Source organism: Leuciscus leuciscus (assembly GCF_965113295.1).
Source record: "Leuciscus leuciscus genome assembly, chromosome: 25".
In the NCBI taxonomy this organism is placed as follows: Eukaryota; Metazoa; Chordata; class Actinopteri; order Cypriniformes; family Leuciscidae; genus Leuciscus; species Leuciscus leuciscus.
The window spans coordinates 13,545,183-13,561,197 of record NC_138724.1 but is presented as its reverse complement, the minus strand read 5'-3'; the positions used below and the strand labels follow the sequence as shown (position 1 = coordinate 13,561,197).

The window sequence follows — 16,015 nt, the reverse complement described above, 5'->3', positions numbered from 1 at the left end:
GTTTGTGTTTTTTTCAACCTCATGTTGTCGAGATCCTGTATTGAAATCTTAATCCTATGGTGCATTTTTGCCAATTTTTTTATTATTTTTTTATTTTTACTTCATCAGAATGGTATGACCCCTGGTGACTTTTGTGGCACTTTCTATGTGAAAACACACACACAAAACATGGACTTCGAAAAGGTTCAAATTACTAAAACGATAGAAAATGATAGAAATGAATGGGAAATAATAATAACAAAAATGATCTACAATCTACAAATCAGCCATGATGCAGAAAAAAGCACACCTTAATGCAGTTCATTGAAAAAAATAATTTGAATTGTTATTGTATTGTAAAAATTTGGAAACAAATGGATCATAATTATTGCATAAATATTACTTAGAATCATAAAATTGCCTCAAAATATAACATAAAAAATAAATATTTTTGGAACAAAAATACATATTGATTTTACCGAAAAAGGTCATCTTAGACCATGAGGAGTATGACCCCTAAATAAGGTGCACAAGAGGGTTAAAGGGACAGTGTGCAAAAAACATTTAAGGGAATCTAATTTGCATTCATGTAAAAAAAAAAAAAAAAACTTTCCAAAATTCCAATTCCTGCTGATTTCAGCCCAGTTTATGTTTCTCATAAGTCAGCAAAATTGGTTAAAAATGTCTTTATCCCACCCCGCCCTTTTCTTTTGCGCATTGCGTTTGTTTCTACCTCTACCCACCCACCCCTATTTACATACTTTCTCTCTGCTTCGACATGAACAGTCATCTGCCACACCCTGCAAACCTGATGACTTCCCGAAGAGCCGGCACATTTAGGCTACAACATATCAAAATCACAGATCGTCCAATAATGTCTGAGTTCTGAGAGTATTGATGAGTGTATTGAGGGTATTGGTGACATTTGAATCATAACAAAGCCTTTCTTAGTCTTGCATGTTCAACGTTTTATGAATTTTGACCTCAACGTGACATAGCTCTGGCTGATGATGAGGGCAGATATGTAGCTCAGGGAAAATTGCAGGGTACAAAACGTTCACTGTTTACATCACACCCAAACTGAGTGTCACAGACTGTTCTTTTGCTAGCGTTGACTGATGGCAGTTGAGCAGTGATGACATTTATCATCCATTCAGAACTTAAAACTTGAAGAGATACGTTGTGTCCCAAATGACTATGCACTAATACACTATGTACTCAATTCTGTGAAAACAAAAGTTATACAAACTGCAGCACGTTGTTGCATGATACAGTGTCACTGCAAAGGCATTATGAGGATTTGTCAATGTAAATTTCCTTATAAATTTTTGATAATACATTGGTGGATCTAAATGATATATAGGTTGTGTTAGTTTAAACATTTTGGTTTTAGGCTGCTAACGCAAAAGTAGCATGCTAATATATGGATGTTAATATACTGCCCTCTACTGGTCGAATAGAATCCATAAACATTCTCTGCTGGGGTTTAGTGACCACCAAGTATCACTTTAACAGCTCAGAACACTTTTTGCAATAGCCAAGGTTTAATTTATACAATGATGACAAACTAGATCAAGTTTAATGACTGAAAATAAAGTCGAGCCAAGTCACCTTTATTTTTGTTCAATACAGATCGTTTCAAAGCATTTGACCATAGGCTATAACCCTGATAGCACACGTACATCACGGAGATGTCTATTTGATGTGTGTTTTTACATCTGGAAGACATGTTTTTTAGAGTGTTTGCTGATCTGCAATACATCTATAGGACGTTTCCTGTCAGATGTCAAAAAGACGTTTAGAAAACGTTTTTAAGATGTTTATGATTTAGCATGACATCTTAAAGACGTCTATCAGATGTTAGTAAACAGCAGATGCTTTCCACACGAAGTGATCTTTAACAGATCTAGTTAAGTAATTTTTGAAAAGTAAATTCATTTTCAAGAAACAGATTTGGCATCTTTTTACATTTAATGATAGCTGTTTTACAATATTAATATAGTTACAAAGTCAAAATTATATGTTGTAACTGACGGGATTTTATTTATTTAAACAAATATTTCTGTAACGTCGTGGTTGACAGTTCAATGATTATCTCAGATACTGATGTGTTTTATACAGTAGGTGTATTTAATTTAATATTTTAATATTCATATTTAAAAAAAAAATTATATTTGAGTTCCATTATTTCTTGAATGCCATTGACAGGTGAATCCTCGCCTGCGATATTTCATAGGGTTTCATTCTTCTCAGAGAAAAGTGTTTCCCCACAGCATCAGCTACTGCCGCATTGTCTCGTTCCCTCCTCTCAGGGAACCAAGGTTACGTTAGGTACGTTTGCATACTGTTTTATAATATACTGTTTTTCGCCTACTGTATAGTAGGGAAGTAGGCATATTCAGATGTAGGGGTGTTATAATGAAGTCAAAACCAAATAAAACATGGACCCCAGATTTTTATTAAAAACATATACACAACCAACATACCTATGACTATACATGAAATGTTATTAAACATTTTTCATAAAAACATTTAGAAGTGTGCATGCAAAACTGTACAGGTGTAGATTAAAAAACTTTAAAAAAAAAAACAGTAACATGAAATCATTGAGGGGAAAGTGACTTAAAAGTGCAAAAAGGAACAGGAGTGTGTGTCTCATATATCGTCCTCTGAGACCAGGCAGTAAAAGTCTGTGCGGGCGGCGTAGTTCCTCGAGCCGAGGTCAGATACATCTATCTCTGGGGGTCTGGGTTCATTCGTCTCACCTGGACCTGCAGGAAGCACTGGAGCTTTGGAGGGAAAGGTTTTGTAGATGGGCAAACGCAAACCTGTGAGGTAAACACATTGTATATGTACAATATAATGTTGTAACCCTTTATATTGTAAATCCTGTAAAGCCTGACACATGAAATGATAGTAAAAAAAAAAAAAAAAAATTGTAATGGAACCTAATTTATTTTTATTGAATCTTTAGACAATACATATAGATGATGTTTAAAGGGATAGTTCACCCAAAAATTTTAATTATCCCATAATTTACTCACCTTCAAGCCATCATAGGTGTATATGACTTTCTTCTAACAGCTAAACAGAGTTATATAAAAAAATATTCTGGCTTCATAAGCGCATCCGTCTAACATAAAAGTAATCCATACGGCTTCATGGGGATTAATAAAGACCTTCTGAAGTGACGCGAAGCAATGCGTTATACGTTACGAGTCATGTGGCGGGTCAGAGGTCACTGTTCCGCCAGATCTCGACTCGCGTACGGCCATTACCGGAAGCCAGTGATTATAGCTTATAAAGTTATAAATATGTATATTTTCTTACAAAACGCATCGCTTCGCTTGGCTTCAGAAGGCCTTTGTTAACACCCTGGAGCTATGGGTTATGGATTACACTATGGATTACTTTTATGATGGATGGATGCACTTTTTTGCGCTTCAAAATCGAAGTTACCATTCACACCCATTATAAAGCTTTGAAGAGCCAGGGTATTTTTTTAATATAACTCTGATTGTGTTTGGCTAAAAGAAGAAAGTCATATACACCTAGTATGGCTTGAGGGTCAGAAAATGGGATATATATATTTTTTTCAGTGAACTAACCCTTTAAATGCTTAGTTTTATGATCAAAGCTCTGTAGTTTTTATTGTGGAGGGGAAACATATAATGCAATGCAAATGAACGCTCCTCAAAAGCCTGATTTACTTAATAAAAATCATAAAAATAAAATTAAAACAGTATAAACTATTAATCAGACGACAGAAGACATGTCGTAGATTGTGTAAAACAAATTTGTTGATAATTAGACCATAGAAATTCCCATCAAATATAATGCAGTAGGCTTTCTTTATAAGGTTAAAAACTGTATGGCAAAGTAAAGCTTGTCTTAAATGGAGAGTTCAATCACAAATAATTTGAAGAAACGTTCTTCAAACATTCTTCAAAATATCACAGAACTGTGCCTTTAAAGGAAGCCTAATCCAGCACTGACCCAGATCATATATCATTGAGTTGTAATGACACTCAAAGAAGATAAACTCTTTTGGTTCAAGAAGCACGTTTCGTACCCAGGTCTCCTGCGGGATCTGGGTCCGGTCTGCAGTCCAGGTAATCAGGCTGCTGCGTGAGCATCGGATCTTCATCACCTTGCAACAAAGTCTGCGGATCGCCCGCCGATTCCCTGTGAAACGTCATCTTACGTGGCATTGCCAACGCAAGCTCCTTCCAGAACCCTGAAGAAGGGGTCTGTGAGAAAGGAAAGAGTATGATTAGGTAGGTTTTATCCTAAATCTCAGAGATTTATTGAGCAGTGTGAGGGTCTCACCATGGAGTGTGCGCCCCAGGTGATTGTTGTGATTCGAGGTTGGTGTTGTCTCAGCTGATGACTGATGTCCTGGTTTATTTGCTTCTGCTGCGACTGAAATGTGATGAAAATGGGCTTCCTTGACAGCTCCATCAGATGCCACAGACCCTGTCTGAACATTAAAACACAATTTTAGGACGCAGCTTAGGGCTTATATGCACAGGGAAAACCAGATTAACAAGACACAGATGCAAATAATCAGGGAGTAATGACTACAAAACAGGAAACTAACTCAAACTAAACATATAAGTCCAAACAAGTAACATGACACCTAAAGTTGGTGGTGCACCACTCCTGCTCCAGGTATGCCTGAGAAAGCACCACAATCAGCCGTCGACAGCGACTAATGTTCATCAGCAGCTCTGCAGACGGCTCTGAGGAAATAAGACGCAATATGTTGTGCTTTAAAGTGTGTATTTTCCTAGACTATTAATAGACCTAAGTCAAAGATGAGACCATATTTAATTTGATACAAACAAAACCGGTGCTGTCTGTTAAATATGTCATTATTATAATTTTAAAATAGGTAATAAATATGTTTTATTTAACATAAATAGTATTCTTGTAACTCAAACAGTAGAGCATGGCACTAGAAACACCTAAGTCATGGGTTCGATTCCCTGGGAATGCAACTAATAAAATGTGAATGCAGAAAAAGAAAACTTAAATGGAGTGTAAGTTACTTTGTCTGCCAAATCCATAAATGAATTAAAGGGGTCATGAACTGAGAAATAAAATTTTCCTTGAGCTTTTGACACATGTGACCCTTGACCACAAAACCAGTCACATGTGTGATTTTTTTAATACATAAAAAAGCTGAATAAGCTTTCCATTAATGTATGGTTTGTTAGGATAGGACAATATTTGGCTGAGATACGACTATTTGAAAAACTGGAATCTGAGGATGCAAAAAAATCGCAACATTGAGAAAATTTCCTTTAAAGTTGTCCATTTATGTTCGCGATTGTGCTGCATCCACTCACAAAAATATTTACGGTAGGAAATTTACAAAATATCTTCATGGAACATGATCTTTACTTAATATCCTAATGATTTTTGGAATAAAAGAAAAATCGATAATTTTGACCCATGCAATGTATTGTTGGCTATTGCCACAAATATACCTGTGAGACTGTGACTGGTTTTGTGGTCAAGGGTCACATAAAAGAGGTCATCATACAATAAGAATATTCTGTAAGTTTCAGAACTCAGTTTCCTTGTTAGTCTAAAAATGTGGTTATTTATTTTCAACAATGTGAATGTCTCAGTTGAGCATCATTTATTTTGTATACAGTACATTTCACTGTGGATTTTTTGGTAAATCAGTCGCAATTTCGGCGCAGGCTTTGCAAACAGGCTTTTACGATATGAACTTGACAGTAATGCGGCAACATGTAAGTAACTGTGTTAATTATAATGCCTAATATGATCTGTGACCAGTGATTTCTGATATGTAATGATTCATGTACAGTCAGATGTTCTTTGTCTATGCGTCAGTAAATCAAACCAGTGACTAAACGGTCAACTTCATTTTGTTTCTCTTAGTAGGATGAAAATAATCTGTTATTTAAACTGAGATCAAAGGGATACTTCACCTCTGGAAAGATGAATGTGTATTCAAAATAGGTCATTTATGTAGAAGAAATGTGAAGAAATTTTTGAATTTGGAGCTTTCTAGACTGAGAAAAGCCAGAAAATGTATTTTTGGCTTATGTGGATGAAAGACAACAACTCCCAGAATGCACTTGCTTCGCTGCTCTACGAGGCCACTCCCAAGCCACGCCTCCCGGTTAGAGAGCGCAGTTGAAAACAACAAGGTTAGGCTATTAGTGAGACTCCGTGACTAGTTTGCCTGGGATTTCGAGATCGCCCAAAATGTCCGGGATTTTTGCGATTTTTGGACTTTTGCGTTCTACAGTCGCCATTCATCATGTTTACTGTGGCGAGCAGGACGAGGCTGAGGGGCGCGGGAGAACGGCGCGAGGCCGGTGGCGTCATTACTGAGACGCACCGATCTCGTATCTCTCACGGAGGAGCGGGAATTTTCTTAGCAATGTTAAAACGCACATCAACCGATCACTTAATTAGCGTTCATGTAAACACTACATTCAGATTCACCAATCGGAATGAATTCAGTTAGATTGAAACAAAAGGTGTGCATGTAAACAATGAATGGCGACTGCAGAAAGCAAAAGCCGAATCCCGGACATTTTGGACGATCTCGACGGCCGGACATGTCCGGGAAAAAGAGGATGGTAACCCCTACTACTCAGCTTTCTCTTAATACTTAGCTTTCTCCACAGAGCAAGAGCCTGCTAGCTTAGCTTCCAAAGAAAGACGGCTGAAAATATGTGTACATTCTGTGAGTGAGATCCCACCTCCTATGGGCGGGTTGAACACATGTGGGACAGCTCCTCCTGCTGGCTGTAGTCTTTAGCCTCTGGCCAGAAAATCCTCCAATGACGCAAAATGACGATTTTTGCGTCATCGGAGGATTTTTTCCAGACAAAAAATACATAAATCTCTCATCTCAGGGGGACATGAGGGTGGAAAGCACGGTAATTCGAAAATACTAAAGGTTTTCTACTAATACAAAGCTTAATGCTAAATCCTGAAGTATCCCTTTAAATTATATATAAGCAATCAAAGAACGCTCCCTTTACAATCGCTGGAGCTATCAATCAAACAGCGCGATCAAACAGGACTCTCGCCAAAACTCCGGTTATAATCAACGAATATCTTTTTTCCATCATGTTTGCACTGTTAGTTATGATGAAAGCATTCTTGAGAGTGCAGAAATTGTTTTGCAGGGATGAGATCACTGCATTCATGCGCTCAACAGGTCTGTGATCAGCTACAATGATCATCACACTGAAGACTGGAGTCATGATTTAACTTATGCCCACATAAATCTGAATATAGTTGTAAGATTTACCGGCTCCAGGAAGGATGTTTGTGTCGTTGAGTAGAAGTTTATGACTGTACTTGTTCTCCAAATGAGGCTTCAGGATAAAATTGACAAACTTCCTGTCATTCTCATTGTTGATATATGAGATGTAGGCGTCATACATTTTGCCATCTGAGAAACAGCAAAAACATCTTTATGAAATGATAATGCAATGTTATGAAAGATTATAAAAGGCTTTAATGAACAGAATGCAGACTTACCATTAAGCTCATACTCTCCAGAAATATTCTTATACCACAGTTTAAAGTTGAGTCGACACTTGGTATAGACCACCGCTGCAAGAGCGAGTACAACCAACAGGACCACCGACGCAACCACTGCTCCGCTGTGACTTGGGGATTCTGGGATAAAAAAATCAAAATTATTATTATCCCGCTGTGACTTGGGGATTCTGGGATAAAAAAATCTAAATTATTATTATCAACCATATACACAGAAATGCAGAGAAGAATCTGAATATATTTCACACTTTATATTATAATGTTTATGGAATTTGTAAATTCTTACAAATGTGTCACATGTGAATTCTTACATGGTGGATAATAACGAATATGACAATAAGTATAATCTGGAGGTAATATTAAAAGACTTAAATAAGGCATTTTTTTCTTACTGTATTCTTTTACGTTGAATTGCGCTGTGCTGTTCCTCACCACGCAGAAATACACCCCAAAATCAGCCCGATCTCTCAGAGTCAGTGTTAGATCACTGCTCTTAATGATGTGACCCTCATCTGTGACCCTGCCAAGTGTTTGGATAGTCATGAAACTCTAGATGGCACAAGCTGATAGGTCTTTTACATGCAATCTGCAACCAATCACAACATTACTACATGGCACAAGCTGAAGCCTCTGCTGGTCCTGCAACCAATGAGATTGCTGGCATTTAAATAGTCTGGTTCAGTGTTTTCTGGTGTTCCCTGGTTAGTCTGGTTCAATGTCTATTCACGCAGCAGCGTAGCAGATCTAACAGCGTTGCCATATTCATTAACATGCTAAAACTACTCCTTCATGATCGAGTTGTCATGATTGAAATATACTGTGTAAATAATATATATATATATATATATATATATATATATATATTGTGTAAATAAACTGTTATTAAGTTGAATTATTCCTATTACAATTACGAAATGTGGCATATACAAAATAGCACGCTGTGAGGTATAACATGCATTATACCACATTCAATACACTCAACTTAAAGGGTTAGTTGGATGGGTGCGCTTTTTGGGGCTTCAAAATATCAGTTACTATTCACTCCCATTATAAAGCTTGGAAGAGCCTGGATAGTTTTTAATATAACTCCAATTGTGTTTGGCTGAAAGAAGAAAGTCATATACACCAAGGATGGCTTAAGGGGCTCGATGGTGTTTTAAGCCCCCAACGGCTCCTTCCAGGCAGCTAACCCTAACCTCAACCTTAAACCTACCCATCCCCTCGCTGCCTGGAAGGAGCCGTTGGGGGCTTAAAACACCAAACACCGCTTAGGGGTGAGTAAATTATGGGATAATTTTCATTTTTGGGTGAACTAACCCTTTAAATGAGCCATAAATCACCTCAGCATAGCCTAAATGTGTAACATATCCTTCTTAACTGATTATTTAATTGAATGATGAAAAATAGACTCTTTTTCAGACAATTTGGTTAAAAAATCGAATTAAAACAAAAAAAATTAAAATAATTCAGAAACATATCTGGCTGGCATTTGCTGAAATAAGCACAACGTAAAAAGGTTGTGCAAAAACAACTGACTGAAATGTTTAGCAAGTGCACATATTTTTTAAACTTTCACATTATTTAAAAAAAAATAGTATGCACTTAAGTATAGTATATAGTGTATACTACACTAGATATATAGTGTATACTACACTAGTATGTATATAGAGTATATAGTGTATACTACACTACGTACTGCATGATGCAGTACGCTAGTCAGTACTTCACAGTCAAAGAGATTAATTTCATCATAAAGTATCTACATTTCTTCTATATTTTCAGTTTATTGGGCCACATTACAATATTCAAATTTGAATAACTGATACACTACATGTCCCCAGTGCTGAGCATTATATTGCATCATATACCCACCAGTTTTGTATATTTTGAGGGTAGATGGTGAGGTTGGTAAGCGGTGTGCCGTCTTTCATCCACTCCAGGTGGTCTTTACAGTCTGAACCTGTGCGGTTCAAACCCATGGAGGCTTTGCATTGGAGGACCACGCTGTGGCCAAGCGTCCCAGAAACCGACTGAGTTTGATCATGCTTGAAGTCTGGAACGCTGCTACAAAGCAGATCTTTGTTTTGAGAGAGAAAAATTCGAAATATGTGAGCATCAGTGTGTTAAGGCCCATTCATACCAAGAACAAAGATATCTATAATGATAACAATATTTGTATCCACACCAACGCACAATACCAATCTGTTTATTTATTGTAGCATGCTCTGCAGTTTTGTCGTTTGCCACTTTAAATGCCATTCAACATTCAAAGCAGAAAGGATTCTGATTGGCTGTCAAGGTTTTTATTGTTTATCAGCTAGAAAAAAAAACTTTGTGAAAGAGATTCCAATGATATCATTCATCTGTGCCATTATCGTTATAGTTGTGGTGTGGACTGTGCTATTATAAAAAAATAAAATAAAAAAAATGCTGTAGATCTTTATCATTATTGGTAATAGCTGTTTTCCTTAGTGTGAACGGGCCTTTACGATGTATAAAATGTGACTTTTTATAAGTTGCGTCACAACTAAACTGCCAGATTCTGAATCCAGTTAGAGCTTTATGAAATGAGCACACCTGAAAGGCTCTCAGCTAAAAACAATGACTTCTTTATTAGCGTAACCTAGCTTGAGTCTTGTGGAGGATATCTAATCTCAAGAGAGATGAGTGAAACTCTATTCTGATGCACAGGTGAGGCTTTCTCATCAGCACTGCTTCATATTCCCATGTTTGAGCAAAATGTTCTTCATCTGCCCTCATGGATATGGTATTTTATGCAAAAAATAAATAAATAAATGGAAATGGGTTCATTAAAAATGTATTTAATGGGCCTTCATTATGAAGATTCATTTGAAAGCTCAGTTGGTGATGGATCCATTAAGGACACTGATGTTTAATAGAAATCACTGCCTACATAAATATTGTACATGTACTGTAGATTTCCGGGGAAATGGTTGGAAAACTTCAACGTAGGCAGAGTTTGGGAGAAGGTCCATAAATCCTTCAACCAACAAACTTTGGACATGCTGTGCTGGTCAGATGGTCATTTGGTTTGACCTTTACCAAACACTTTATCTGAAGTCCACTGTACACATAATCTCAGGACTCGAGGTAAGACAGTTGTTAATTTGTTTCTATGTGACATGATGGAAAAACATTTTCAAGAAATGCCTGTACATAGTTTTTTTTAGTTTTTTTATACATACTATGGAAGTCAATGGCTAACGTCAACTGTCTGGTTACCAACATTCTTTAAAATATCTTCTTTTGTGTTCAACAATAAAGAAACTCGTACAGGTTTGGAACAACTTGAGAGCGAGTAAATGATAGAATTTTCATTTTTGGGTGAACTGTCCCTTTAAGTCCTCAAAGTAATGGGATTTAAAGCAGCACTCAGTAGCTTCGGGATTTCTTCGCTGTATTCTCGCTTTTTGCTCGCAGGTTTCTCTCTAGAGCTCCCCCCACAGCTTCGGAATAGATATTTGACAACACTGTTGTAAAAACTCGTTGGTGAAAAACTCTGGTGACACCAGAGGCTATAGATCAACGACATCAAAGCAGATGGGACATTCTTTAAAACGTCTTCTTCATTCGGGTTCGGACAGCGTGAGGGAGCGCAATAATGACAGCATTTTAGCAGATTTCTTTTGGCCGTAAAGCAATTGTTTACATCGCGAGACCTGATATCACGCGAGACTTCCTGACGCAGCGGCCGGCGGCCCGCCGGCTCAAAGTTGCAAGTGCGTATTTTCCGCTCACGGGCACCAGGGGGGTGCGAAACGACCACCATTCAACCCGAAATAAGTAATATAACCATTCCAATGACTCCGAAGCTGTTCAGTTAAGGTAAAAAAGGTTACTTAGTTCACCTTTAAAATATATCGGCACCATATCAGATTTTAGATTTTTTTCTTTTAATTTATTGGTCAATATCGGGCATGTAGTTGAACACACTGTACATTTTTAGAAAACCTTTCCCATCATCCCTGATTCAAATTATTTTTTTTTAAAACTGATAATTTAACACTGAATTAACAAACAAACAGATGAACTAGAAGAACTAACTAGCACTATGAGCACCATTCTCTCTAGAACATTGGATGTGGTTGCACCTATTAAATTAAAAAAGGTCAGAGAGAAAAATAAAGCACCATGGTATAACAATACTACGCATGTTTTAAAGAGAGAAACCCGTATTTTAGAGCGTAAATGGAAACAAACTAATTTAGAGGTCTTTAGAATCGCGTGGAAAGACAGTATGTCACGTTATAAAAAGGCCCTAAAAGCGGCCAGGGCTGAGCACCTCCGCAAACTAATAGAAAACAACCAAAATAATCCAAGGTTTTTATTTAACACCGTGGCTAAACTAACAAATAAACAGACGTCACCCGAACAAAATATCCCGTTACAGTTCAGTAGTAATGATTTCATGAACTTCTTCACTGAGAAAATAGAAAGCATCAGAACCACAATTGTAAACGTTCAATCTTCAATCGCGCCTTATAATTCAGCTTCAATTATCACCCCGCAAGAACAATTACAGTGCTTTACAACTATAGAACAAAAAGAGTTAAATAAACTTATCACTTCATCTAAAACAACAACATGTTTATTAGATCCTATACCAACTAAACTACTGAAAGAAGTGTTACCTGTAGTGGAAGAGCCTCTCCTCAATATTATTAACTCGTCTTTATCTTTAGGTCATGTTCCAAGAACATTTAAACTGGCAGTTATAAAACCTCTCATTAAGAAACCACAATTAGATCATAATAATCTAGCAAATTATAGACCCATTTCAAATCTTCCATTTATGTCTAAAATATTAGAAAAAGTGGTGTCCGCTCAACTGGGCTCTTTCTTGCAACAAAATGATATCTATGAAAAGTTTCAGTCTGGATTCAGACCGCATCATAGCACTGAAACTGCGCTCGTTAAAATCACAAATGATTTACTTTTAGCTTCTGACCAAGGCTGTATCTCAATACTAGTTTTACTTGATCTTAGTGCTGCGTTCGATACTATAGATCACACAATACTCTTAGATCGACTACAAAATTATACTGGTGTTCAAGGACAAGCACTAAGCTGGTTCAAATCATACCTATCTGACCGCTACCATTTTGTCTATTTAAATGGAGAAAAATCGATCATAACTCCAGTAAACTATGGAGTGCCGCAGGGATCTGTGTTAGGCCCTCTGTTATTTTCAATATATATGATGCCACTTGGAAATATTATAAGGAAACATGGAATTAGTTTCCATTGTTATGCTGATGACACTCAAATATATATTTCATCAAGGCCGGATGAAAACGCTAAATTTTCCAAATTGACAGAGTGTGTTAAAGATATAAAAGATTGGATGACGCGTAATTTTCTTTTATTAAATCCAGACAAGACAGAGGTAATACTTATCGGTTCAAAAAACCGCCCACAAAACCTCGCACAATACAACTTTAACATCATAGGATGTCCTGTTACTTTATCCGCTACAGTAAAAGACCTGGGTGTTATACTCGATTGCAACCTGTCTTTTGAAAATCATATTTCATATGTTACAAAAACAGCCTTTTTCCACCTTAGAAACATTGCTAAGCTACGTAATATGCTATCAGTTTCTGATGCAGAAAAGTTAGTTCATGCATTCATGACCTCGAGACTGGATTACTGTAATGCTTTATTAGCTGGTTGTCCTGCATCCTCAATAAACAAGCTACAGTTAGTCCAAAATGCCGCCGCTAGAGTTCTTACGAGATCAAGAAAATATGATCATATAACACCGATTTTATCATCACTGCATTGGTTACCTATAAAGTTCCGAATTAATTACAAGGTATTGCTACTGACTTATAAAGCCCTAAACGGCTTAGCTCCAGTCTATTTAACGGATCTTCTATCGCCCTATAATCCATCGCGCTCTTTAAGATCACTAAATTCAAGGCTTTTGGTCATACCTAGGATATCCAGAACCACCAAAGGAGGGAGAGCATTTTCACATTTGGCTCCAAAACTCTGGAATAGTCTTCCTGATACTGTTCGTTGCTCAGACTCGCTCTCCCAGTTTAAAACTAGATTAAAGTCGCATCTCTTCAGCCAGGCATTCATATAATCCCACAGTTCAAACTACAATCCGGCCTCTAGCTCATAAATGCCAGAGGAGAACTGGCCCCCGACTGAGCCTGGGTTCTCCCAAGGTTTTTTTCTCTCCATTAGGTCACCTGATGGAGTTTTAGGACACCATTAGGTCACTTGATGGAGTTTTTCGGTTCCTTGCCACTGTTGCCTTTGGCTTGCTCAGTTGGGGATATTTTGGGGATATTTAATTTAATTTTATCAATCAATAAATTCCTCTTGAAATAAACTTTGTTTTATTATTTAAATTTAATACTGTGAAGCTGCTTTGATACAATCTGTATTGTGAAAAGCGCTATACAAATAAACTTGACTTGACTTGACTTGAATTTAACTCACTGAATTCACACGGAAATCATAATTACATGGATCCCTATTGAAATGATTGGCCAAACAACAATAAATGTGACCGCACCTTTAAATGTATCTTTAGCAAATCTCAAAATGAATAACAATTTTTTCATTTTTTGTAAATGTGTGATGAATTTAGTTTTTAGTGTTTTTTAATGTCGCCCATTTATTGGTTATAAGATGAAAATAACACTGACTTATATCAGTCGACCACAATTTTATTATTGTTGCATCCCTATTTAGTATACACTAGGTTTAGTAGTTTAAGTGTGTAGAATGGGACCAGCTCTTGCAATGTGCAAACCCAGCATTTGTGTCCTTGAGTTTTAGGCCTTAGTGCCAATCACTCTGTTAAACAATCTAATAAAATATGAAATCAGCTGTTCATCCATTGGAAATTTGTTACATTCAACAGTTCATATATTTGATATGCAGCTAGATATAAAGTAAACAAGTATGAAAATAAGAGTGTAGAGCAAAATTTGTGTATTCAAATCAGGTAGAAATAACTAGTTCCTATAACTCAACTGGTAGAGCTCGGTGCTTTAAATGTCAAAGATTCAATTCCAAGGCAATTCATATAGTAATAACTATCTATAATATACTGTAAGTATAGCTTTAGACACAAATATGAAGTAAACTAATACATGTAAATACCAATGATTCAGAGTTAGGGAGGAAAGGAGTGGCAGAGGGGGGAAAACAACAATGCTATAAGAGCAAATATTGACTGTTCCAGAACATTCTCTTGTTCCAGAACAAATTTACACTGGATTGCTCTTTCTATGGCCACTTTTACCCGTGCAGGTTCATCATAAGATGGTCATTTGAGGTGCTTTACATACACAAACACACACCAAAAAGTCAACATGCTGTATGCTCATATAGGCGGAAGGGTGATTTGTGTATCATATTGACAACAGGTTTGACAAAAGCTGTTTGAATGCACTCGATAGGACTTTACAGTCTAAAAAACCTGTTATAACAGGTTCATTATTAATTACTTTCAGGCTGAGTACTAATGCCTTTGGATATAAGAATTGATCTGTCCATATTGAATAGTCACTATGGAGCCAGTATTAAGATCTGTGTAATATTTGAGTGAGATTATTGTTCTGCACAGCAGCCAGTAACTTCATTCAATCATTAAACAGGAGCAGCTGTGTTAAAGGTACAAAGTTCACGTTACAGGTTTATTCTGGTAGACGAACAAGGCGCTGAATAATTGTACAGCATGAACATTATTAACCGGAAAAACAACTTAAACGTATACAGGGTCATCAGGACATCATCATATTTTTGTTGTATAAACAAATGAAAACAATAACACAACGGTGATATAAAGGTTGAAGAGTATTTTCATGTCAGGGCAAGTTGTCATGTGTTTTAAATGGAATAGCCTACATTTACATAGGCTAATTGATTATTTGCAATATTTGCAAGTCAAAAAATTGTTTGACATTTTTGCACTTTTGTATTTTTACTATTTCACCCACTAAAACATCAATGTGTAAAATGAACCAAATATTTTTACAGGGGCAATAGCAGTAAAAATACAAATATAATTGTGCAGAAAAAAAACTTTTAAGTTTACCTATACAGAAATTGAAAAACACATATTCAAAAACTGTTAACAATTAGTCACAAGCTCCCCTATATAATATCCATTAGATAGATAGATAGATAGATAGATAGATAGATAGATAGATAGATAGATAGATAGATAGATAGATAGATAGATTTAAATGAGGTCTTACCCGCAGACTGAGTAAACGCTAGACATGTCAGATACAGAATGAAATGACAACGCCACATCGCAGTCCTCTGATAAATCCTTTCATGAAAGAGTGTACTTGTAAAATAGTTTGTCATGAAGTTGATTAACGCACTTTAACCGTGAAACAGAGACTGTAGATGTTGCCAGTGCGTGTAAACGCGGAAGGTGCGCAGCGGTTACACGGAGTCTGTCGCCAGAATCACTGTGGGGAAAACA

General features: G+C 36.7%; 1 protein-coding gene across 1 annotated transcript; it reads right to left on the bottom strand.

Annotated features, from left to right (window-relative positions):
• Positions 1–2,419: 2,419 nt before the first annotated feature.
• On the bottom strand, positions 2,420–16,015 carry sigirr (single immunoglobulin and toll-interleukin 1 receptor (TIR) domain). Its single transcript, XM_082160484.1, has 9 exons — positions 15,780–16,015; positions 9,409–9,613; positions 7,929–8,056; positions 7,516–7,656; positions 7,283–7,426; positions 4,619–4,721; positions 4,309–4,459; positions 4,052–4,229; positions 2,420–2,807 (listed from the first exon to the last, which is right to left on the bottom strand). The coding sequence occupies exons 1-9, from the start codon at positions 15,892–15,894 to the stop codon at positions 2,635–2,637; spliced, it is 1,338 nt and encodes a 445-aa protein (XP_082016610.1). The 5' UTR covers positions 15,895–16,015; the 3' UTR covers positions 2,420–2,634.